At 42.2% G+C, this 27,143-nt stretch overlaps 1 protein-coding gene across 12 annotated transcripts in view; it reads left to right on the top strand.

The window, feature by feature from the left end:
- LOC125891208 (IQ motif and SEC7 domain-containing protein 1-like) overlaps nucleotides 1-27,143 on the top strand; it is a 129,453-nt gene that overhangs the window by 84,686 nt on the left and 17,624 nt on the right. For 9 of the 12 annotated variants that reach the window (XM_049580272.1, XM_049580273.1, XM_049580262.1 and 6 more), the window contains one exon: nucleotides 26,253-26,532. In XM_049580272.1, coding sequence (XP_049436229.1) covers nucleotides 26,253-26,532 — 280 coding nt within the window. Of the gene's footprint in view, nucleotides 1-15,120; nucleotides 15,447-21,535; nucleotides 21,571-25,330; nucleotides 25,720-26,252; nucleotides 26,533-27,143 lie in introns of those variants that run through there. The other 3 variants (XM_049580270.1, XM_049580271.1, XM_049580267.1) reach the window with 3 other exon arrangements.

Below are 27,143 nucleotides of genomic sequence, written 5' to 3' on the forward strand. Positions count from 1 at the left end.
ATTTTGTTAGTTCTTTTTTACTTTTTTTTGTTATTTATCGTTTGATTTTCTGCAGCTTCCTGACCTCCTTTGATACATTTCTTTTTTAAGCATTTTTTTGTATGTGCAAAAAAACAAAAAGCACTATTCTTATGCACCTAAACAAGCAAAAAAATATCAAAAATTTGTTCCTAGCTCCTCAAATCTGAGAAGCTTTTGCTTCCATCTGTTTTATTTCACTGTAAACTGAATACCTTTTTTATTTTTTAGACATTTGGACAGATATGATAAGCTGTGTGGAGACATCACGAGGCTAACAATTACTTAATTCATCAATATAATGAACAGATAAGTGGAAAATAATAATGCGTTGCAGTCCTACATTAGAGATGAATAGCATTAAAGCATAGATTAGTATGGAACACACACAGCCACTGATGCTCGTACACTGGGGTGCCGACGCCGCTGCTCTCTAGTCTGATGTCACACTCACACTGATGCACAGTGCCAGGAGGGAGGGCGAGTTGTTTGTGTGTTATTTGTGCCTCTTATTCCGAGTCAAAATTCATCTCTATCAAGCTGCACTTAAGCAAATGTGTGTGAACTTTTAAGGCCCTTCAGCTCTCGTATAAATATCCCTCTGAACTGCCCAATCCCAACATCTCTCTGACTCACAGCACATTCCTGCTGATTGTCCTGCTCATGTCAAGCATCCTGTTGACATCTTTTCAATGAAACCTATAGCAGGACCTCTGATTATCTGTTTGTGAAGAGCTTGTGAGCACCGACCTGCTCTCATTAGACATGTTAGCAAAATGAACGGCTCAGAGAGGCCATCATTAAACCCTATTAGATGCACAGAGCGTGTGACGGCTCCCCCCTTATCAGTCACGCTGTATGTGAGAATGACGGTGTGAGAATACAGAGCTGCACTGTACTCAATGCATGCATGCTGCTTTCGCTTCTGCTCCGTATCACGTGCAACCCACCCCTTCCTCTCTGTCCTTCCCTCAGTCCACTTCTAACACCCCTCCTATCTCCTCTCTCTGTGTTTACACTCCATCAAGTCACATGCATTGTTATCTTGTTGTCCTGGTGCAGGACGTTGCTGAGTTACGTTTCGTGGTACAGCAAATAAAAGGCAGAACTCCCCTCAGGGATCATGAGGCACGGCACAGCAGCTGTGAATCTCAACTGCTTTTTATTACACAGAATTCCTCTGTGTTTCATCATTAAATGCAAGGTAATCGCTAAAAGAAAAAAAAAACAGGTGAACTGGCTTTTCTAGGTACGCTGCTCGTTATTCTGTATTGTGAAATCTAAAATAAGGTCTCAAAGCTGCTTAAACATAATGCTGAGGAGCAAGCATCTTAACCTTATGCTGAACAGATGTTTATGCGCTCTAACAGGAGGACCAGCACACAATATAGTAAGCCTGTCACACTCACACTGGCCCTCCTGTGTAACACAAAGCATCAAGGATGACAGAGCTCTTAGTGCTCCGTACCAAACACATGAACAGATTATACAAGGGAGAGGACCTCATCCTGTTATCAGGGTTGGTTTCAGGATGTTACTGTGCTGCTGACTCACCATGTCGCTACCTCTGAAACTGCTCCTTCCAGCTGTCACTGCAACATCTTTGTAGGGTGCTTTACAATTTACTGGTTAAAGGTTTAAGTGAGGCAATTGACCTTATACACAGTGGAGTTGTTGAACAGCTGGGACGGTAAAGTATCTGGAAGGCTCAAGTACAGCGTCTGCTTGCTCAGGGAGGGCTCTAGGTATTGACGAATGGCTACCAGGTAGTGCAGGGGTTCAGTATCGATTTTAAAGAATCTTTAATTGATTTGTTATTGATATTTATTTCGAACATGTCAAACAAACAGAGCAAAAAAGATCGAAACAAAATAAAATGACAATAATTAAAATGGATGATAATCTATAAAACAAACTCAACAAATTGATTCTTATAATCAACATAAATTAAATCGTACATGTTCGAAAAAGAGTAGGAGGGAAGTATACACTATTTATTTTCTACCCTCTCTCCGCTGCTCATCAGTTAATTTATGAACTTTGTCTCGTACGTATATTATATCTTGAACCAATGAACACCCAAGAAAGAACAGCACAGGAGATGCACTTTAGTGTGTTAAGTGTTTTGTAAGGACTTTGTACGTTTGTTTTACTGACTGTTTGATTGCTTTCTACAATGCTATCTTTTGTGTCTGGTGAGCCAAAGACAAATTTCCACGCCTGGTGGACAGTAAAGATATATTCTACTCTTTTTATTGTAACTGATAATAATAATTGTGTAATTCCATACACCATGACACTATGATTTCTTTCTGATCTCATTATGTTGCAACTCTAAAAATGAATCAAGAGTCTGTTGCTGCATTGCCTATTTTTGCCTCAAATGTTGTCAGAAACATATTTTAGTGTACTGTTGAGCTGTAAAATGAGAATGTTTGTGACCCAGCCGCCATGTTGGATACAGCTAAGCTCAGCACCAGAGCACCTTTCTCATTTTACAGCTAAACAGTACACTGAAATATGTTTCTGAAAACATTAGAGGCAAAAATAAGCAATCTTGATCCATATCTAGGCGTCAGAGACTCCTCGGCTCTGATTGGTTGTTTTCCTTTACGTGCAGTAAGGCCATTAGATGCACTATGAGGCAACAGAGGAGGCAGAGGAATCTGATTATTTCACAGATTATCTGTCTCATTTAGTGCTGTGTGAATACAGAGACAGTTTCAGCCAATTGGAGAAAGTTATTTTTCATAAAAGTTACCAACTATAGCTTTAACAATAGAACAATAACTATGACAGTGTGAAAGGTGTCGCTGGACGGGATGAACCAACAGATAATTATCAACACGTTCTACAGTTCCCTGCAGCTCTCTGGAGCTTTTCAGCATCTTTCAGCTCGTGGTTTAATGGCCTGCTCTCATCAGCACCATTTATAGCTGCAGGCGGCAGCTGCTTTCAGCCAAAAAAAAAAACACCTACAAAAACCCACAGAAAGCACCAAACAGCAGCTTGACAAAATCGGTGACTAGCTGGTGAACATAGTGGAGCATTTAGCTGAATAAATATTGGACTTCCATTCATGAGGTGGTCAGAAATACAACAACAAAGGAATGCTAATGTTGCTCCATATCTGCTGAATGTGTAAATGAGCTACTGTTTGCTAACAAAGTTGCCATATCAACCTAAAATGTGATGATATGTTGTGTGTCCACTGCCCCCAAGTGACCCAAAAAAATCAGTTAATGCAGGTTTAATAACTAAGAACTAAAACTCAAAGATTGACATTTAAATACCCAGTGCATCGATGCATTTTTAGAGGTATTTAAGATGTATCACAAGCTATACATGCTGTTTAGCTAAGTGGCTACCCGAATGGTTCGTGACCTACCTCTTTGGTTACAATGGATATGCATTAGACTCTGAGCTTATCAAATTTGGTCATTTAATCAACTGGAACTTGATCAAAAACAGATCAAGCAATCAGAATCCAATTCCACCACTGAGGCTAGCTAGTGTAGTCCAAATACATGAAATCCCAGTGTTGGTGTGTTCTTTTGTCTGGTGTATCTTATCCCGTGTCCTGCACCCTTTTCATACCTGAGGTCACCCTGAGTAACACGTGAGCTCAAACTTGCAGATGTGGGAACAAGATCAGCAGCTCATAATCTGAGGTTCACCATCCTGGTCTTTCCCATAGACGAAATATCCCTTTTTCCACAAAGGAAACTCTGCCAGGCCAATATATCTAAAGTGAAAAAAAAAACAAAAAACTGAAGGCCAAGCGAACTCTCACATTTCAGACTGTAGCTTCACTGTAAGAGCAGCTTGTGGAAATGGACTCCACCAAAAGAGAAAACATTCTCATATGGCCCGTGTTGATTTTTACGTCAGTCATAGATTACCATTTGGGTGTGAGAATGACTCTCTGGCGATACAGCCTCCTGGTTTTGATTGACACCTGAGGCTGTTAGGAAGTTCAGTTGATTAAAATGGCAGTCCTCATTCAACCAGAAGAACAGACAAGTTAAAGCATGTCGGCCTCCTGGCCGCACCCTCCACTTCTCAGACAAATTTGTGGGATCACAGAAAAAAGGAGTTAAAGAAACATCCTCTCTGCCCGCTGATATTTCCACATCCTTGTCCAAGCCCATTTATTTTGGAAGTGTGTCTCATGGAAAACCAAGAATAAGTCATGCTTTAGTGGAAAAGTACCAGTGTGTTTAATGCTTTCTATATTTCTCACACTGACAGCACCTTAATTGCTACTGTTAAAAACTGGCATATCTTTATATGATTACAGTTTGTGATACAATGCGTACTTGCACCAAGGACTAGTTTGTTATCCTGCAGGCTCAGAGAGCCAGGACGGGAGGCTCTGAGAAGTAAATGAGGGGCTACAGATCGATGTGCCCTGCAGCCTGTAGAGACCTGGGCTGTGCTTTCAGTCAATAAAACAGTAAGCTTTATGGAGCGTAAATCACCTCCAAGGATACAGCCAAGACAACAGATTTACACTCCATTTGAAATCTATTCCTCTGAAATGACACAAATTTGTCCTTTTTTAAAAAATTCTGAGACTTGCTTCGTGTTAACGTTGATGTACGTACGATACGGGCGGCTGGCTCTTCTCTAGCCTGACCCTTGTGTCATTATTGAGTTCCAATATACGCTGGAAACCGACTGTCCAATAAGCTTTTGCTTGCGTGCGATATAAATGGAAGCCAAATGACATTAGCCACTGTCAGGTAGTTTGTCACAGAGATGGTGAATTAATCCATACGCCCCTGTGTAACCCTCGCTTCTTGTAAATGCCTTGGCACTGTCTCAAACTGGGGTTATGGGAGGCATTGAGAGAAATGAAACAATAAACATGGCGCTGTGTAACCCCTCCTCAAGGGGCTGTTATCATGAATTTCAGTCTGCTTGTTATTCTCAGAATGTCTCTATCACACTGCAAAGCCAATCTTCATGTCCTACCCGGCCGGCCTGAATGTTGAAACGTAAGATCTGCTGACTTGCACCCACCAGGTCTTGTGGAAACGTGGTATGAATGGAACTTGCACACTCAGGATATCTTGTTCCAGTGGAATATGTCAACATGAATCCATTTCTCAGCAGTCTCGTGACCTGCACAAAAGGTTTCCTCGGCTTCCTTTTACATTCCTGAGAAAAGGGAGCGTGGATCGAGGATGACTGCTTTATCTCAGCGCTATTGTTCAGTGATTGATTGCTTCCTGGTTGTCTGTTACGTTGAAAAAGTGATTCACCGACCACTTAGTATTCTTTTTTATATTAAAAAAATTTCAACTCCCAGTACCTTGACATGCATGTCTGGTGAAGACATCAACAGGAGAGATGGAATCATTAATTATTTCTTTTTTAATTCTGCTGTCATTGTCGAGGTGCTTTCAGCTGTGGCTTCCAATTAATATTTAAATACAAGTGATCAAGTTTTCATTGCGGCCAGGAGAAGTTCTCATCGCATGTAAACTGATCCTAAGTTTTCTTATGCCCATTCCTTGATGACTTGGTCTGGGGTGGAGGTGGTTTTTCTGCTTGGATGTGCAGAGTTTTTTGAAAAGAAAGGGAAAAACATGGTCAGGATTTCCTTTGACAAATGCGATCCTGACGCAGCAGTTTCAGTATTGGTCAAACTTCTTCTCTCTTGGGAACTAAGAATTAGTTAGAAACGTGATGAACATGCAGCAGCAGATCCTGCTAGATTTGCTTGTTGGTGCAGTAATAAGTATTAATAAGGGACAGTTCACCCCAGAATCAAAGATACATATTTATCCTCTTACATGTAGTGCTCTTTATCAGTCTAGATAGTTTTGGTGTGAGTTGTCGAGTGTTGGAGATATCCGTAGAGATGTCTACCTTCTCTTGAATATAATGGAACTAGATGGAGCTCGGCTTGTGGTGCTCAAAGCGCCAAAAAAAATACATTTGAAATCATGACGCGGTTACTCAAGATAATCCACAGACCTTGTTGTGAGCAGTTTCATGTAGGAACTATTTTCTTTCCACCAAACTACACCTGCCAACCGTATCACCGTGCAACAGGAGCATCTACAGCTAGCTCACCTAGCGCCACTGAGCTAGCTAACGTACATCTCAATCTAGGAGGACACAATTAATGTTTACATCTCGTGCTGTCACAAGCCTCTTGTCCATGAGTAGATGCACACTTCCTTCTGTGTGATGATTCGGTTGGCGGGTGTAATTTGGTACAAATTCCAAATGTATTTTTTGCCACTTTGACCACCACAACCCAAGTGCCATCTAGTTGCATTATATTCGATAGAAGGAAGAGATCTTTATGGCCCATATTTACTCCCCAAAACAATCTAGCTTGATGAATCGCACTAAAGGTAAGAAAAAAATGTATTTTAGATTTGGGGGAAAAACTGTCCCTGTAATCAAATTACTACTGCCATGTTTAAGTTGATAACGTCACTGGAAACACGGCAGAACTAAGCTTGAAATTATCTTAATGGCTCCTCTGTGGCATCACTTATGTATGATGTGAATTTTATATCTGGAGGTGACTTAACAGTATTTGCACAGCAGATCGTGGTCCTCGTCTGTCTCCACTTACCCACATCTGTATTCAGTCCTCAAGTTTTGGGCACTTTTCTCTAAAACAGCATTATGTTTCCTTAATGATTCTATCATTGTCAGCCTAATGAGGACCATTAAAATGAAATACATTCTGTACTTTCGCTTCCAAGTGGAGCAGAATCTGAAAGTGTGAAATTCTTCATAAGGCTCTGGATTACGACCTAACAAGAAAACAGCAAATATAATTGGGCAGAGTCTGACATACTGACACATCGCGGCCGTCACTACAGGGTAGCCCCTGTTGTTTAGTGACTGTGTTTTCACTAATCAAAGCCTGGAAAGGCGTGATGGAACAGACACGAGAAAGGCTGCCTTTATACGCGGTGCCAACACAAACAATGGCCAGTGCCAGTGTAGACAGCCGAGCCTGGAGGTGCTCCTCGGGTCTCAATAGCCGTAGTGTTTCTGCTGTGGGCTTCAGATGCCACGGAGGCACAGTTGGCCTCACCAGGGAAGGGCGACAGAGCAACTGTAACTGGAGTCCTGGGCTGAAGGAAAGCAAGGCGAGGCAAACTGTGCTAAAGTGATTAGACAGCTGTGTGTGGAGAGGTGAGTCGTAGAGAAATGTAAGTCATCGCAGTCTGTGTATTGTAGGATTGTAGAGGTTGTTGGATCTATATTTCATCCCTTTATCTGTTTCTCTTCAAGGTTAATTCCTTATCAGCATCAGCATGTTCTGTAGCAGGATTTGGTGCTATTGTATAGACATGTATACGTCCTCACATCTGATGCTGAATCACTCATTTAAGCCATCAGCTCCAAACTTTCTGCTTCATTAACATGTTTGCCTACTAGAAACATATTTATATGACAGTCAGCTCTAAACCATAACACCATTTCACGCTTGACTGCTAATGAAATCTTGTGAGTGATTTGAATGATTGAGCAACACAACATCTTCAAGATCATCAGCTGTTTATCTGATCACTGATGCAGACGGCAATGAATGGAATCTGATTGAAACAGCAATTATTATCATTGTACGCCCTCCAGTCAATTTACCCAGTTCAATGATGTCATTTAGCTCACAGCTCCAAATTGATTGCATTGCCAGGCACATAAACAGATGCACACGCGTGCACGTGCAAACACACACACACACACACACACACACACACACACAAACACACACGCAGATAATTATTATGGGAACATGTCTGGTTTCTATCAAGAGATAGATGTGTTTTTTAATTCTCTGGGATTATGCTGATGGATGGTCTCTGGAAATCAGTTCTGGAATCAGGACAGTGCAGAGACGTGATTTTAAAACTGTTTGGCTGCTGTTATACAAATCCTGAGTCTGCTCGGTGATTGATTGGCCACCATGGTGCTGTAAGGCAGGAAGGCAGCTACTTCAGGAACGTTATGGTGCTTTAAAATGTTTGGAAACTGCTGTCTGTCTTTTCGTAGCAGTTTTGTATTCTTTAATTTGCACATTTACTTTATGTGTTCAGTGATTTAGGGGAAAAAAGTTAATTGCAAGAGTGCACAAGTTAATGTACCTTTTCTTACACTGCACGCTACAATTGCATTTTTCAAATATTCTATGTATTTGCACGTCAAGGTCCAGTGTGTAGGGTTTAGGGAGGTAAATTGGCTGAAATGGAATATAATAAGTATGTTTTCTTTAGTGTATAATTACCTGAAAATAAAAATCGTTGTGTTATTGTTACCTTAGAATGAGCTGTTTATATCTACGTAGGGAGTGGGTCCTCGTCCACCTTGTTGCATTGTCATGTTTCTACAGTAGCCCAGAATAGACAAACCAAACACTGGCTCTAGATAGGGCCTTTCGCATTTTCATGTCAGCCACAGTATTTAGCAGCTTCTCTGCAACGAGCCAAACAGCGTCATGGAAGGACTAACTTGTAACATGGCACTGCTTTATTCAGTGTTTTTACTAGTTTAAATCATAGGGATCGTTCGTTTTGGAGAGGAAAAGACCTCTGCGGATAATTTGGCTCCCGGTAAAAACAATGAAAACTACTTGAATTCTAACCAGGACTTCAGTCTTGGCACATGATCTAGATCCTACGTTATTACAGAGGAAAGATGAGCACACATAAGCAGGTGCTAGATGCTACTAAATCCTCCACACTGCTCCTTTAAAGTACACAAAAATGTATCAGTACTAAAAAATATATAGGTAATCTTTACAGTTGGGCATGATGAAGACGTGCAAATGATCATCTCTGCTGTGACGCACACAGTGCATGCAAACCACAGGACTTTGTCTGTGTGACTTGAGACAGGTGTGACTCTGCCTCAAATAGATTTACACCAACCCTCCCCCTCATATCCCCAGCAACATCTCCCAACCAGAAAAAGCTGGTCTTTTTAAACCCTGGTGCCTTTGAATAACCCAGCCACCCTCCCCAACTTACAACCATGACAAGCATGTCTGACCTCAGTCGTCCTAAATGACATCACTGCCACATTTCTGCCCCCAGGCCTGGTATATCCATCTTCAAGGGAGCGTGTGGTATAATTTCTAACCAGCAGGTGGCACTGTCACTCTGAGAGCCCACAGCAAAACGGGTCTCATCATGTCAGGGCTCTGTCAGGCCTGTTTTGTCAGTCTTGGCTGCAGTGTCACGCTCCTGTATCCATCATGACCACCTTGGGTATTTTTACCCGCTGCGGCTTTTGTCACATTTACAGTCAGGGCTGCTCTGAGCGCAAACCGCTGGAGACACCAGTCTACGTCTTACACTGTTTTCCATCTGACCTCAAAATCTCACAATGTCATTGAAAAGCACCGCACATCGATCTGCCACAAAGGAAAAGATAATGAGATGAAATCAGCGGGGCCCTCTCCTGTAAATGTGTATTCTTCCTCTTGTTCCTCTCAGTATTGTTTGTCTCCCTCACAGAGTGTTTACCAGAGTGTGTCACCTCACATGGGTCTATTTTTAGCAGGGGAGAATAGTGCTGTAGTGTGTCTCTGTGCTGGGGTGGGGCTTCAGTGAAGAGCTTCAGAGAAATATGGAATCTGGTAATGGAGTGAACTGAGAGGAAAATATTGTAAATGGACAAACAGGGCCTGCTTCTAATAATAGTAACAGTACACAATACACAACCTCTATCTGTCTTTTATAGACAGTGAGACAAAAAGATAGCATACGCATGCAATCAGGAGGACAGCCTTGACATCCTGTATTTACCATGGCTCCATGAAATGTATTTATTTTACAGAAAGCAGTACACAAAAATGCGGTTGACTTGTTAAGTAAAGGTTTGCTCGGTTCCCATGGTAAGGGTGTCATTTTAACGTGCATTTTCTTTGCCCACTTAGTCATTTGAGGATGGCAGAGAAATGCCCAGGACAAGTCGCTAGATGCCCACATTCATATTTTGGGCACTTAAGAGTCTCCACCCCACCTGACCTGCATATGTCTTTGGAATGTGAGAGGAAACCAGAGAAAACCCACGCAAACACTGAGAGAACAAGCAAAAGCTCCACCCAAAAAAGACGGAGGAGAAAACCCTTCTTGCTGTGTGTGAGCTACCCAGGTGCCATTTTAACTCTGGCTGTTGTTAGGGCTGGGTACTAGTGCATTGCCTTTGTTGCCTGAGTTACAATACAGATGCAGAACTGATGCTTTTGAGGAGCTGAAACATGTTTCTCATGTCAAAGTCTTTTTTGGATGGTGACTTCCTGTCAACACATTCTCACTCCGAACTTGTCAAATACCAACACTTGGGCAGTGCCCCTGTACGTCAAACTATGACCCTCTATGTATCCCTTCTGGGTCAGTTTAGGACACTTGGGGAAGGTGTGTCAATTCATCCTCTAACTTGCATTGTGTCTTTTCAAAATAAACTTCCATTTTCAAAGGAAATGGACAGTTTCTACTCATTAAATGCATACAGTATTTTCAAAATAAACTTAAAACGTGGGTATAAATCTTAGTTTTTAAGTTACGTCCCTGATGATAAGATTTAGAAAAAAACATCAATTTATAAGTACGCCTTTTACTAATGTAATGTGACATACGTTAATAGCATGGCATGCTAAATATAGCCTACTAGCACACTACCTATTGTCTTAGAATAAATCAATTGACTTTTGTTTTCACACTAGACATGAACAGGGGTTTCAGGGTGAAAGTCCTTTTTTTGTTTGACACATCCACATCCCCTCCCACCTACCCTATGCGCACTTTCTCGCTCTAAATACTATGGCAGTTGCTCGGTGCAGCCAATTCTGACGCAAAAAGGTGCCTCAATGCGGCAGTATCTGACGCCGCGGGTCACCAAGTGCCGCTATTTGACAAGCTGGGAGTAAGACCGGGTTGCAACAGTTTTTATTCCAACCTCAGCTAATGATCTCCTGGATGTAGCTTCATATTTAGGGTACATACACAAGACTGATATTAATCTTCTCATCTAATTCTTGACAAGAAACCAAATACGTCCCAACATGTCAAACTATTCCTTTTAAATACTATGTTCACAAGCCTTCAGTCCTGACCTGAGGTTCAATACCCAGTCCCAGTTGTGGGCAAAGTATATATCTGGGCTGCTAGTACTTGTGTAAAGAAACATTTGGTTGCTCTGAAATAATGTTTTGATGCCACCAAACAAATCTCAGATGTCGTCTCCTGCAGTTCGGCATTGTCCGGACAAACAGATTGTTTCTATCCAGATTATGTGATGTATGGAGAAAAGAGAAAAGCCTCTCAGACATCTCTTGCCACTGATGATCTTTGATCATTCCCACAGGATCCTACGGGCAACACATCTGCTCCAGCTTTGCTGCCAGGATGTGATGAGCACAGGCAGCATATCCTTTAATTACTCTCATTTCAGCTCTATTTATACATCTGCTGCCAGATCCGTCTTATGCACAGAAATTCTTTGTTCCTGAGAAATCATAGGGAAAATGTGTTTCTTTTTTTCTGCCTATACAAAGTCCTCTGTGTTCACAAATCTATCCCGGGCCACTACATCTCATTTAGTATGCTGTTGTATCAAACTATGACATCAGCCTGTTCTAATTGTTTCCAGACCAGGCAAGGGCTGAGTTTTCATTTTTATTTTCCGTTTCTTAGCGCAGGTCTGAGTCGCTCGGCATCCAGCAAAAGCAGATAATGAGAAACGGTGCATGATGTCATGTAGACAGAGCGACAGCGCCAAAAGTCTTGTGACCAAGTTTCCAGGAAGCTATCACTTTCCCCCGTTGTTTCCTTTGCTGTCTTTTCCTCTGCTCTGTCCTTTTTCAGTCTCTTTGCAAGGGGAAAATCTAGGGTTTTTTTTGTTCTTCAGATAGTATTCAGGTGTCCCACTCCATCTGTGGGAACGCACCTGATAAAGGTGTTTGACCTGCGGGTGCCTCCTTGGCCTTGTCCCATGTGTAATGTATCTAACTTTCCTTCCACTGAAACAAGAAGGAAGAGGAAAAGAAGGGAGGGCACTGGAGCTGAACGGGGGTTGGATGATAGAGTAGGAGCTGAAATGCAGAGAGACCATATGTATTGAGTTGAAGAAATGGCGTTTTATGAGCAGAGAGTGGGCCTCCGCTTGGAATTCTCAATGACATCATGCTGGAGCAGAGCCGCGCAGCCGGGACTCAGGAGATGGAGTGGGCCTTCACCAGACAGGATGGCTAGACTGGATCGTAACACTAGAGGAGGAAGAGAGAGACGCAGAGGCAGGCAGACGGAGAGAATCACACAGGCTTACTAAGTGTCCTGAAAGTTCCCGCAAACTTTTACAGCTCGGGTTTACCTAGAATTCAACTAATTAGATCATTTCAGCCGAGCTCTCCTCGACGCTTAAACTGATGCTGCCCTTGAGCCTCATACTGAAACAATCACGACAGGCTTGGGGCTCATAAGCATCACATGCCTGCCTTTGAAATGAGACCATGATATTACTCCATATCTCATTACCAAACAAATAAACCCTAGTTAGACACTCCCTGTGGTCCGCCAGCAAAACAAAGCCCACACCGGGGCTAATATCTAATATCATGAACACATTTCAAAATCTAAATGTCTGTTTCCGTCTGAGCCTCTTGGGTGATAACAAAACAATAGAATAATGAAGGTGCCAGTTTTATTAAAAGGGAAGTTCTAAATGGGTTTTGCTCCCCTTTTTTGGTTGTTCTGTTTACCAGCACTTGGGAATAAATGATTTTTGGGAAGAGTGGTGAGATTGCGTGATAGGTGAGAACTGTAAGTTGAGTCAAGTGTCTGCAGCTCCTCAAGGCATTAGCAGCTGTAGTCACCGGAGTACAGGGCCAAGGTCTGAAACTGAAATAGATCGGCTGGCCCGTTACTGTCTGTCTGCCTTTCTGCACATAATCATTCCGCCTGAGTCACACATTGCAAGTAAGTCTGCGCATAAATCCTTGCTGTGATCCATAACACGTGTTGAGATACGACTGCTTTTTCCTTTTTAGCTTTGCTTTGTCTCTCGCTGTGCATCTGTCGTTTGATGTCTCCGATAAAAACAGTCCAGAGAAGGTGATCATTTTCGGGGTGCAGACCTGTAATTAGAGGACACCAACATCTCCTTTCAGAGACTGGTGTGTGTGTGTGTGTGTGTGTGCATGTGTGTGTAGATGATTGGTGTCCCTGTAAACTGGCTCCATGTGGGAGCCATTCTCCTCTGTTTCCTGTGCCTGCTGTCATTAACGGAGAAAATACCTTTGACTTGGGGGCAGTTTGCCCCAACCCCCATTTCTCAGAGGGGTGATTAGTCACTGGCCTGTCTCAACAACACTGGGAAGTCCGGAGAGGAGGCGCTGTCAGTTTGGGGTTTGCTGCAAGTGTGAAGCTGAATGGAAGTCCTGGCAATCTTTACGACAATAGCTGCAGTTACAAAGGCAATACCTCTTCAATGTGATTGAAATCAGTCTGATTAGAGGTTGAACTGAGCTGCTCACATGGGTGCTAGTGTAATAAGATGTGCATTTGATCCGAATATAACTTTAAAGACTTGTGCAAAGTGGTTACCACGAAATGTGAAGCATCTAATCTGTCAGAAATATAATAGAAAAACAAGTTTATTTTTTAAACTTTATTGAAAATTCAATTCATTAAAGTACAGAAGAAAAAGTTGTGGTTCCACCTGTTAATATGGTTAAGAAATATCTAACAAAAGTGTAACTCAGGCTACTTTCCATAGCTACAAATTACGAATTTCCTTAAGCACTTCACATGCAGACTATTCGTAGACGTTACAATTTACCAGTGTTCTCTAAACGTCTCATATGAAGGCTACTGCTACTAAATATTTGTTTTGACGAGTGACTCCACAATCCAGCCTATGGCAGCAGTGTTACATAAGGCTACTGTTTAAAAATCAAAGAGTCCTTTTATTAATCAGAGCTCTCACATCAGAACGAGGCACTAGCAACGTGCTAAATACATTGTGAATTTATTAAAAAATCTCTGTCAAAAGCAGCACAAGGAGGCACTTAGAAACAGCTGTTGCAGCATGACATGTGGCGCATCCTTCACCTAATGTTACACTCAGAAAGAATACATTTATTCCAACCAGATAGAATCAGTTGGATTAAGCATTTACATGGTTATTAGGTGCTAATATTTTTCCTATTGGATGAGTTCTCAAAGGTTTACGCCACCCCTCTTAACCCGACTAAATATTCCCTCTGATCGGGCCAGTCTCTTCAGATTGAGGGCGCCCATTGGTTCAATATGGATGGCGTTTTGGCAATATGACATATCCATTCAATTAAGCAATGCTAATTTGAAGGAGGCTGAAAATAGAGGGGCTAGAACGGGACAACTTCTGCTCCACTGTGATTCTCTGCAGCAGAAAGACAGAACGCTCCCTGCTTCTTTTCTTAGTACACATCATAACAGTCACTTCTCAACCCTGAAAGGCTCTATTAATAGAGGTGCTCTCTTGTTTTTGCCATCTCTACCCACTAAGTCCTTTTTCTTCCGTGCAACAAAAAGGATAACAAAAGATACCTGTGACATTCAAACACTCTCAAACCCTGCTTCCTCCTGCACTTATCTTCTCTCTTCATGCCACCGTCTCCACAGACTTTGTCCCTGTACCTGGTTCTCTATTCAGTCCTGTCGCTACTTATCTACTATTATGCACCTAACTGCATCAAGCTGTCACTCATTCCCCCCTCCTTACTCTTTGTGTTTTTAGTGCCTTGCTTTATCTCTTATTCCCAACCCTCGCTGTCTCTTCTTTTAATATGTTTTCACATTTTCTGATAACATGCCAGGGAAACGTGAATTTTTATTCCACGTCCCTTGCTCCGGGGTCATTTGCGTGCCCCTTCCGTGCATGATTAGTGTTGTGCAGGAGGTGTTTCGTCCCCTTCTCTCTCTTTCTACCCAGCTACAGAGCCACCACCCTCACACACACACCCCCTTCCCTGCACCCCGCCCCCTTCCATACTGCTCAGGGCCTGGCAAAAAACCCACACTCCCCTGTCTCCCAGCCTCCGCCCCCCTTATACTCCTACCAGCCCGGCGCACCGAGGACAGAGAGGAAGAAAGAGAAAAAGAAAGAGCTCCATTTGTCTGTCAGAGATTACAGGCTGCCACTTAGCACTGACCATGTACGCCTACCATCCATAGGGAGCTGCTTTCACATGGCAAAGAAATGGGAGCGTCTGCAAGAAGTAGGCAGCTACAAGCTATAGCAGATGGCAGTTTTGAGATGTGTCTGTGTGTTGGAGAAACCTTTCAGACAGTAATGGGGGACTGTTAATGTTTGGATTAAATCGTCTTGTGAGTGCCGGCCAGCATGTGGTGTTTGCAGTGTAATTCAGAGAAGACCCAGTCGCTGATGGAACTGGAGCTGAATGGCTGGTAAGAGTAATGGGAGAGTGTAAAATGTGTGTTTGTTTTAGGGTGGGAGGGTGTGCGCATGCATGTGTGTTTGTCATTGGATGAGGTTACACCAAGCTGGCAGAGCCTATAACAGCTTTGTTTAATAAACAGCGGCGAGACAGTGCATGTACGTTTGTTAAAAAGAGCTCGGATCACATGCTGAATTTAACCTGCTTTTTTTGTGCTTTCACACAATCCACACTGGACGATGACAGGAGTAATGTGAAGCTTCAAGCTCAGTCACGAAGATCATGAATTTTAAAGTGTGGTCTGCCATTTCAATTTTGACTCCCTCACAGTGGAAAACAGATCATGTCCCCCCTTCTCTGAGTCACCGTGAGCTATTGCAGTGTGTTTAGTCTTACTGTACAGAATACATCTGTGAGTCGGATTGCCCCCCCTCCTCTCCCCGGCTGAAGGGCATTCCTGTGGTGTGTCGTGGCCCTCCTGCTTGCTGGCCGTCACTGTGTGCTTTCTCATAGCTGGTTCTTCAAGGGCAGGTGCTGAGTGTAGTGTGGAAGATGGTTTAATTATTCATTACTGAAAGATAATGACAGCAGCTCTGTTGTTGTTGTTGCTGTTGTATGAGTCTTGACAGGAGGGAGGAGGAGGGACGCCTTGATTCAGACAGAATGAGGCCCAGCAGTCCACAGGGGAATAGTATTGATTTCTGATTACTTTAACGAACAAGTACGTCGACGGCATCAGCACCACAGCTAACCACTCATCATCACTCTTGTGCTGTGGTAATGAAGCTTTTATTTCAAGTCATCTTGGAAAATCATACCTATCAGTAATCAGCTGGCTTTATGTTGTAAAGATCTGGTCGTTCACTTATTCATCACAGTGTGACTGCTAATTATCCTCAATAGATTGTAATTGGAGTTCTCAAGGAAAACTTGAGCATTTTTTAACCTGGACCCATGTTTTGTGTCTAAGCGACTAATGGCGACATTTTTTGAAATTCGTCCAGTATTGAAAGTGACCAGTTCCAGCCACAGCGGCCGCAATGTAATCCCTACGAGCCATTGTGCAAAGCCAGTGTACGTCCATTAAAACTGCTTGTTTTTGCCTCTGACAGGTTCAGAGTGTTTTTATAAGTGTCTGACAACATTACGGAAAAGTCCCTTCAGAGAAATGAAATGTTTTTCTTTACCTTTCGCTGATCCGGTCAGTTTGTGAGTGTGTGTAACCAAGTCTCGCCCACAAGGAGAAGTCTTGCTCTGAAATCTTGCAGACTTTTCTACATCAGCTAAATACTCAGCCATAACATTGAAAATCGTTTGGATAACACTGAGCTACGCTTTCTGTTATAACAACATGTAGGGCAACTTGAGCAGCTTGTACCAAAGAGAAACACCAAGTCCATCATTTGGACACATTTTGACTTTCGTTAAAATGACACCAAACAGAAAGAAATCAAATGTAAACCCTACAGAAAAACAGTTTAAGCGACCTAAGGTGATAACCACTCATCTGTTTCAGCACAATCACATTACCAAATATGAACAGTACATGGCTCAAAAAGAAAGACTGTCAAGCGCCCAGCAACATGTCCCTCCATAAAGCAGCTTTCGATAACACATGCATTTACAAAGGTTACACATGAAGTGGCAAAAATCGGTGCCTGTGCTTGGGCCCAGAGGCTTCCGACCTTGTCCACAACGTTGCTTCTCAGTTGTCCTCTGATGTCGATCTGGTACCTTCTTGAATCTTTTTTATATTGTGTGTAGTGTAAAGAGTTAATCCCTAATCAAGTAAAAGTGTTATACTGCATAAGTTGATTAAGAAACAAAGCCATATAACCATTATATAACCATGTTTATGCATAAGTTCTTATAAAACTGAGTGAGATGCTGCATAAGAATACACATATAACACATATGCATAAAGCTAAGGGTGCTAAGGGTGATATGCAGAGCTAAGGGTGGAAAACTTGGGGACTTCCAGGCTCAAAATGAAAGTGATACACCATTAAAAACGGGCCTGCTCATGATTGGACAAAAAGAAAAAGGTTTCCACCAATAGATTTGGATTAAAGTGGCTAAGTAATACTCAAAGAAACACTGGAGACAGGCAGAGTCCGATGCAATTGAGTTTAATGTGTTCACAAGCTTCAACACATACAACTCATCAAGCCAAGCCCCGGAGCTGGACTGAAAACCGCTTCTCAGCACGTCTGCTTTTATGCTGGTGGAGACTGGGTAGAGTTTCCACCTCTTTCTGCTAATCCATCCCACTTTAATCCAAATCTATTGGTGGAAACCTTTTTCTTTTTGTCCAATCATGAGCAGGCCCGTTTTCAGCTCTGGATTCGCTTTCACTTTATTTTTAAAAAACATGTGAATTTTAGGGACTTTCTTTATGCAGCCCCTTGTGCTCTCATGTGCTCTCATGCAGTATGAACCTTTAATGTGCATCAGGTAATACAGACATTTGAATGTGTGTGTGTGTATGTGTGTGTGTTATTATTATACAGAACATGATAGGTTATATGTGTGTTCTTTTAGTGTGGATACAATATCAGCTCATGACTCTATATTGTGAATACTTTGACATATATAACAGTGTTTTAACACATATAGATGCATCTCACTCAGTTTTATAAGAACTTATGCATAAACATGGTTATATAATGGTTATATGGCTTTGTTTCTTAATCAACTTATGCAGTATAACACTTTTACTTGATTAGGGATTAACTCTTTACATTACACACAATATAAAAAAGATTCAAGAAAATCGTTCATCTGCGTGTCACAAAGTCAAAATCAAAATCACAAAGATAAGATAGATACTCTTTCATTAGAAAAAATATCCCAGCTTTAAACGTCAAACATATTTACAATACAAAACTTATCAGTTAAGTATGAGGGCAAAAAACAAAAACAAATAATTATTCATTTATCGTAATTGAGGTAAATGCTCAGTTAATCATGATATTGATTTGAGGTCATATCGCCCAGCCCTAATCTCTGTTTCCTTTAACACATCAAACTCTGGGTCCTCCTCTCTCCAACTCTCTGAAGTTTCCACTACTGATTTTCCCGCAACAAGTCACTTTGCGAGATTTCATGAGACTTCGTCTTGAGCCAAATTCAGTTACAATAACAAACAGATGAGCGAAAGGCAAGGAAGAACGTTTCATTTATCTGTAGGGTCCTCTTCATAATGTTGTCAGACATTTTTAATAACTATCTGAGCCTGTCAGTGGCAAAAGCGAACACATTAAGTGGACGAAAACTGATGGTGTACAATTGCCCTTTGAGGTTACATTGCAGCCTGTTTTGCTGCAGCAGCTACAGGGCTATCTCTCAATACTGGACCAATTTTAGAAATTGTTGTCTCTATTTGTCACATAGATGCAAAAACACGGGAAAACAGGGTCTAATCTGAAATATACCAAAGTTTCCCTTTAATACCCTTGAGCTTATACATCACTTTATCCAAAGCGTAATAATAATCTGGGAAAAACTTCTTTTAGCATGCAGAGTGAAGCCATTAAGCAGTCAAGCAGATACATTAAAGTACATTCAAGGCTGTTGGTTTCAGATCAGATTAGCTGCCAGATGACAGTTTCTGATTTGCAGAGACATCCAGGCACTAAAGCTGTCAAACTCAAGTACACAACATACAGTAGTTATCAGCCACGAGTCTTATGAGGCACCAGTCGACTGTATACTGTCTGCTGCAAACTCTCAAGAGTGATACTGTCAGTCTGCTGGCCAGAGCAGCTCTCCAGTTTGCAGCCATGTCCAGCTATAAATCCCCAACCTGCTCCTCGCTGTCTAGTTATAGCTGTCACAAAATCATCCTTAAGTATGGTTATTAGTGTTGAAAGTGCTGATATACCTGAGTGTTTACTGGCAGGTTTACCCTTTAATGCTGGACTTCATTAACATGCTGCTGTGTGGTCTCCTAAACTTTTACCTGCTAAATCTATTCCCTCACATCTGTGTTGTGAAGGCTGGTGTGTGCATCTGTATTTATGAGCTCTCTGAGCTGCTATGAAAAGAGAGAGAAAACATCTGCTTTTGTTGTGTTCGGAGCACATGTTGTCAGTGCATGCGGAGAGGAGAAGTTTGATAGGGTTAATTGACTGAAAGGGGTCAGTTCCCTGGCTACGTTTTTATACACAGGCATAAAAACAGAATTGTCACTTAAAGGCAGGAGAGCCATTTATATGTGTTGCTTTAGTGTTATTACACATATTTTATATTAAGCTCCTGTGAAGGAATCAGATTCCCATCACCATCTGCCCGTCTGTGCATCACCAACAAAAATAAGCCTCAGCCGGCAGATCAGACTTCCTTGGCGATCATGTTGGTATTGCAGTTGAATGTTGCCAATACAAAATGGTATAATATGTTCATCCATTAGCATTATTTACTAACATACACAAAGTTACTTAAAGAGACAGGTCACCCAAAAATCCAAAAATTTATATTTTCCCTCCTGGTGCTATTTATTAATCTATATTGTTTTCATGTGATTTGCCGAGTGTTGGAGATATCAGCCGAGTGAGAGATATCAGCTGTTGAGATGTCTGCCTCCTCTTAAATGTCACGGAACAAGATGGAGCTCTGCTTGTGGTGCTCAAAGTGCCAAAAATACATTTTAAAAACTCCACAGTGATCTGTCTTTCCAGAAGTCATGACCCTTTTACTCATGATCATGTAAGCAGTTTCATGTAGGAATTATTTTCTTTGTATTGAACTACACCCGCCATCCGTGTTACTGCACAGAAGAAATAGTGCATCTACTCATGGACGAGAGGTTTGTGCTCGTGATTGTGCAAGATGTAAACATTAATGGCATCCGCTGCAGCTGAGCTGTAATGTGAGGTAGCTCAGTGGTGCTAGGTGAGCTAGCAGTAGATGCACGCTTCCTTCTGCGTGATGATACGATTGGTGGATGTAGTTCAGTAGAAGAAAATAGTTCCTATATGAAACTGCTCACAACAAAGTCTGTGAATTGTCTTAAATAACTAAGTCATGATTTCTAGGTTTCGAGTTTTTCAGATGTAATTTTTTGGCACTTTGAACACCACAACCCAACTGCCATCTAGTTCCATTATATTCGAGAGAAGGCAGACATCTCCAACGCACTGCAACTAACACCAAGTTTATTTATATGGAACTGTTCAAGAACCAAACTTCATGAGTGCCTCACAATAAAAAATAAAGCAACAGACATAAACTCAAAATAAAAAATTACAAGGGCAAGTCTTAACAGGTGGGTGGAGAGAAGTTAGAATACTGCATATACATCCCATATGGAAAGATTTTTCTGTAAATATTTAGCATAATGCTCACTTCAGTGACTTTTAAGTCCACAGTTGAACGGGGAATTCAATTATGCTTTCTTATACAGAAAAAACATCTCAAAGCACAAATTAGAAGTTGATTGGAAAAACATGCGAGCGCAAAGCAGTTTGGCGACTTCTCCGTCTTCTCTGCAACTTGGTTTGGGAGTTATGTTAGTTCCACACTGCAGCCCTCTCTTCCTCCGTAGCTCCAGCCTGCACTTCATTAGGCTTCTTCTATTCCCAGAACTCCTGTAGATGTGACTCCTCTTTTCCGGGATGGAGGAATGTTTCTCCCTCAGGTCCGACTGATGGAACGGGTTGAGGCCTGGGCAGGGGTCTGGGCCTGTTTGTTCAGGATGTGTTGAGAGGGAAGGAGGGGAGGAAGAGAGATGGTCGACCCCCCCACCCCCACCCCCACCGATCCACCCCCCAAATCCCTGGATCCCATGGCTGAAAATCACTGCCAGCTGAGCTGACATGCTTATCCATGCCGACATCAGAACTAACGGGGGCTCCGGGTGGATAAAGAGCCAGACTGAGCGACAGACACCGTTAAGCAGTCGTTGGCTGATGTCATGAGATCATATTTCAAGGAGGGCACAGTCACTATCAGGAAGTGCTCCGGGGAGAGCCCTCATTGCTTCATCCTTCACCTCTCAACACTGGTTCTACGATCCTCGTACGTTATGGATACAACATGTTGTATAAACATGACTTTCAGAGGGTTCTTCTGAAGCATGTGGAGTCACTTCTGTCTCTTCTCTGGAATAACGTCATGCAACTTCCTGCTCTGCTGTAGGTCACTCCTTTTTTCCCTTCAACATCCATTACAGCTTAAAACATCAGCTCTTAAAATACTGCTCTCTCTTCCCTTTTCCTCCCCCTTTTTCCCGCCATCATGAGCAACTGACCTCACTCAGAGGAGTATTCAATGACCTCAGAGCAAAAAAGAACTGCAGCACTTATTCCCGCTTTCTTTCCTCTGCACACCCACAGTCGCACACAGTCTGGATTCTTGGTTGATAGAAAGTGAAGCAGAAAGAACAAAATGGAAGGAAAGACGCTGGCTCCAGGTCCCACTGGGGAAAGGCAACGCCAGTACTACAGCTAAAGTAATGACTGTTTTTGGAGGTGACGGGGTGATGGAGCAAACCCCAGATGAGCGCTGTAGTAGCTATTAAAAGCAGCTTGTAGTTTATCGTGTTCTCAGTTATTCAATGCAGACTCAATTCTCATACCCACAGTTACACTGTCATATTACATAAATTGAAATTTATTTTGGTGCGTTAATAATTACGCAATTAGGCAAAACAATAGAAAGGCAATTACTCCCAGCAAAACAGTACAGCAGAAAACAAAACATCATAAAACTAAAAGTCTGCAGCTCTTTGAGGCTGAAGCAAATTTATTTTCCAAGGTTGATGAAGGCATGACCCGCCCTGATCACACAGAAAGGGTTTCAGCAGCAGGAGGCAGCTTTTTGTAATTGTTTTTAATGAGAGTTAAGTTTTTGCTTGCTGCTTCTCGTTTGGCGCTCGCTCACTTCACGTCATCTCTGCTTTTTTTCCCATTGTCCAATCTGGTGATGTGAGAGGCGGGCCTTCTGTGGTGGTCACGACAACAAGTTTACCGTTGGTAAACAATGGAGGAGAAACTGGTGGTAGCGGTTGTTGGATATCCAGAGCTATACGGCCTGACGATAGACAGCAGGTTGTCAAACTGCCCCCGAGTCATCCTAAAATATGCCTGGAAATGGCCATCATTGAGGAGAAGCTCCTGGACCAACTGGTGGTACTCCCTGTGATCCAGGATCTCATGTATCCACACAGATCTCTGTTTCCCTGTGCCCAGCAAATTACTGATGGCCTCTCACCCTCAACCAGAGCTACAGCAAGTACCCTCTGCCTCAACATTTTAGGAACTAGCTACTGGCACTGGCCAGTCAGAGGGAGAGTAGGAAGTGTCATGCCTTCGCTATTCTCGGAAAACAACATTTGCAAGGCTTTAATTGGACACAGCACAGCTTTGAGCTGAAGGCTAACAGCAGCATCCTAACATGCTCACAATGACAATGCTAACAAGGTGATGTTAAGCAAGTACAATGTTTACCATGTTCACAATCTTAGTTTAACATGTTAGCATGCTAGCATTTGCTAATTATCCCTAATACAAATTGTAGCCGAGGCTGATGGGAATATTATTAGTTTTGCAGCTAACACCACAATATTGGTCGAACTGACCTGATGATGACACTAGATGAAACATCAGGGGATCCATCCAGTAGTTGTTGAGACATTTTCCACATATCAGTGAACATTTATTATCTTAAGTTTTTTCCTTAAGATCATTGAACATTGCAACTTGTGCTGCATATTTTCAGTGACTCTTCCCTATACAATTATTCTTACATGTCCAGTCCTCTCCAGTCATATAGGCTGTCTCTATATTAATATGACTTATACATCTTTACCCAAAAGTTTCCTTTCATCAGCACTTTACCCAGGTCACTAATCAAACTTCTAATGAAGAAATAATGAAACTGAAAATCACCACCGGCTGTACTCTGGTGCTGTGACAGCACGCAAGGTGTGACTTATAACTCCAGGGATGGCGGCGTCACAGTTTGCCACGACAGATGGTTGGGGAGATTCATCCCAATGGCGATTATGCAATAAAGTATGATTTTCACTGCACTGTGCAATGTGCAATGTTTCTGTGATGGTCCAGCAGTGTAAAGGCGTCCTCTGCCGGCCCTGTTGCTGTGTGCTGGTCCATGCTACAACACTGTGTGTACCTACTGCCCTGAGGGGGTCAGTTAGCATTTATGTACCATGAAGTTCTCCTGTGTCACAATGGCCTTGGCTGACCCTGAATGGATGCATAAGAATTCTCTCTGCTGTAGCATAGTGGAAGTGAACACCTGCGCTACTTAAGGACGTGATAATATTTCCAACTGCATCTAAACACCACCTAATGCTGACCATACACTTGAAAACTTTGAAGAAGCTTTTAAAAGACTAAATTCTGACACCCTCTCACATCTGAAGATAATGTGAGTTTTTAGTCACAGACTGAAAGATTTTGGAAAGACTGGAGATTTAGCAGGGTCACCATTTGCAAGACTTCAACCAGGTTCCATTTGAGATTATATTCCATCCTGCTGCTGGTGAAAAATACTGCACCATTGGTTAGCTGTGCTATTTTAGTGGGTGGAGACTGTGAATGAGAGGTGAACTGTTTCAAAAAGGAAGATTTCTCACTGGATAAGTGCTGGTTAATGGATCAGATACACTCCAAATTAAACACAGACTCTTGTTCGCTTCATAACTCCACCAGTATTTCCTTCTTTACCACACCACAAGAGAACCATGACTTGTTCATGTTTTTATGTCTCCCAGGAGTCCCCTCCATATTTACTGTTTTCCCAACTTGCTGCTTCTTGTATGGTGCTGGAGAGAATGCAACTACTCTTCACTATTTGCACGAGCCAAGACTATAAACTTAGGATAATGTTAAACATGTTTGATTTTGTTGGAATAGCAAGAAAAGAAAAAACTGATTCAAGACAGCTTGGACTGAGTTTTATGACCACCTTACACCCAATGATCTAGATCACAGCAGCGCGCACTAATTGAAAAACTACGGAAATTTGTCTGCATCAGTGAAATTGCTTGAAAAGTTGTTTGGTGTAGGGCCAGCACTAAATGTTGGAATCAGACCTAATCTTAAGTGCTGTATCATAGGCAAATGGACTTGAGTTTCTTGAAAATGATCAAGCAAAAAAATCAAAAATCAAGCAAGTCCAGTTGCCTATGATATAGCACTTAAGATTACCATGACCTGGATGACTGAGAATATTCACTGACAATCAGACTAAATCATTTCTGGATGCTGCTTTAAAATAATTGGTGGTTGTTCTGCAGCAATAGCATGACCGCATGTCTTGATGTGTAAAGTGGTTTAAAAGCAGAAGTGCCTCTTTTGGACGAGGTTATTTTTAAAAGCATTTCTATTGGTCGACAAAGCTGAAGTGTCTGACGCTCTTGCAGAGAAGCCAACTCAGTGGTATGAGTTGTAATCAGTTCAAGTAAACTCTGGATTTATGTTATTTTGCACATTCTCTGTTAGACAAGAATCGGCAGACAGAAAGGGACAAATTATAGGTTGTGAATTAGATTCAGATTTGCAAAATGATAAGTATGCATTGCAGCAGACAGACACAGGCAACATGCCTGAGCCTGAAATTTCTACAAGGCTTTAAGTAATCACAGGCTGTAGTGAATCATGACCGACCATCCTTTGAAAACATTTGTTTGGGGGGGTTGCAGATCAGTAAATCTGTGTTCAGTTTGGAGTGTAACTTAACTGATACAGTCACAAACAGTGTTTACAAATACATCTGCTGTATGAACTTTTCACCATATTTAGTTCCACTTTTCTCTCGGCTGTCGTTGCTGAATGTTGATCTGAGGTTGTCTAATGAAGGAAGTGGATTGTGTACACTGTATGGGTGTGCCGAGTCACAGTTCAAACACATTAGGCTGCCAGCGAACTGTGAATGCACTGTACCATGGAGGAGAAGAAATGTCTGTTAGTGTAATGTTAGCTATAGAGCAGGTGGGCACCACATGCACCCACATCTCGGCTATTTCTAAGGGACCGCTGAAGCTGTATTTGTTCTGTTGTTCTGCCCTGAACTGGACTTTGTAACGTGCATTGGAACAGTGTGTCGTCGCTCCAGCGATGATGTAACTCCCATCGGTCACTGATTGGCCCTGGAGGTGGCATAAACTTTGGTTTCCTGGAGAGGCCTGTGTACTCTGGACTTCACTTGGCTGACAGAATGGTGGACAAGATTTGGAGGAAGAGTTGGCAATTTATAGAAAATAGACGGTCTTTTCGCAATAAGCAGGGCTCTTGTAATACGGCAGAATGTAAGAGTGAGTGAGTAACCTTGTTTTTCTTCTTGTTGTTTGTGGAAGGGGTAATCCCTCAAGGACAGGTGTGTTTAATATCTGGAGAGTGTTTACGTGGCATTTGTGTTCTTTGAATGTGGCACAGCAAATCTACGGCTGTCATATTTTCAAAAGTAATTATTATACAGATTTGTAAAAGCATTAGGCAGCTTAGGCGGGTAAATAAATGTGGATTTCACTGTATATCATAAAAGTGTAGAATCAGCACGTCCCAGAAATGGCTGCACTCATTTACACACACACTGCAGTTCACTTCTCTAATGCCATATGTGTTTGTATATCCCATAACAGAGACTAGGATACTCATTGTAGGATTTTCTTTTATAAAAGGCCATAAATCCCTGAAGTTAAACTACTGTCTGCTCTGACAGAAATACAGCTATTAACCTGATAATACTTGTATCACATTCTGACTCTAAATGTAATTCTCATTGTCTAATCTTTGAAGCGAGAAGATCAAATCTCTAACCATCTAACCATCCCTTTGCTCTCTAATTGCAGTGTGGAAGGGGATGGAAGGCCTAATGAGAGCGGCCCTTCCCTGGATGGTGGAGCCGGCTATGGCCAAGGCCCGGTGACTCACGGCTCGGCCATCAGCCCTGACCGATTCGACAGCCCGCTCTACAGCCACGGGGTTCAGCCCGGGCCTCAGAGACCCCGTCGGCCCAAGCTTCAGCACTCGCAGTCCATCCTCCGTAAGCAGGCCGAGGAGGAGGCCATCAAGCGGTCCCGCTCGCTCTCTGAGAGCTATGAGCTCTCCGCTGACCTCCAGGACAAACAGGTACTCTAAGTTTCTTCACAAGAGAGATTTAAAGTGTTCAGTCAATGTTAAGTTTCTCTTTAAAACTTATGACTTGTGTGTGGATTACTTATCCTTAACCTAGCTGTGTCAGATTATTCTTGGTTCAAATAAAGAAGGAAAAGCTGTTGTTAGATTGTCACAGAGCAGCTGGAGAAGCAAATTATCATTGACATCCAGGAGAATGACTATAAACCATGTGCAGTTAAGAAAACTAAGTTAAAGGGTAAGATTGATATTTTTCAACCTGGACCTTATTTGCCCATGTTTTTGTGTCAAAGTGACTAATGGGAACAACATTTTTGAAATGGGTCCAGTATTGAGCAAGACTGCTGCAGCCGTCAGCTACAAAGCAGGCTGCAGTGTAACCACAAGGGGCAATCAATCAATAGACATCTACTAGAGGTGCTTGTTTCTGCCATGGACATGCTCAGATTGTTATTATTAGTGCCTGACGACTTATGGAAAGGATCCCTACAGAGATAGACCTTTCTTGAATAGTAAGATCCTTTTTGTTTAACGAGAAACAGCTCTGAAATGGACATCACCAATTCCACCAGACTGCATTTAAATGAACAGTCATTTTAGCATGT

The sequence above is a fragment of the Epinephelus fuscoguttatus genome, linkage group LG7 (assembly GCF_011397635.1).
Source record: "Epinephelus fuscoguttatus linkage group LG7, E.fuscoguttatus.final_Chr_v1".
Lineage (NCBI taxonomy): Eukaryota > Metazoa > Chordata > Actinopteri > Perciformes > Serranidae > Epinephelus > Epinephelus fuscoguttatus.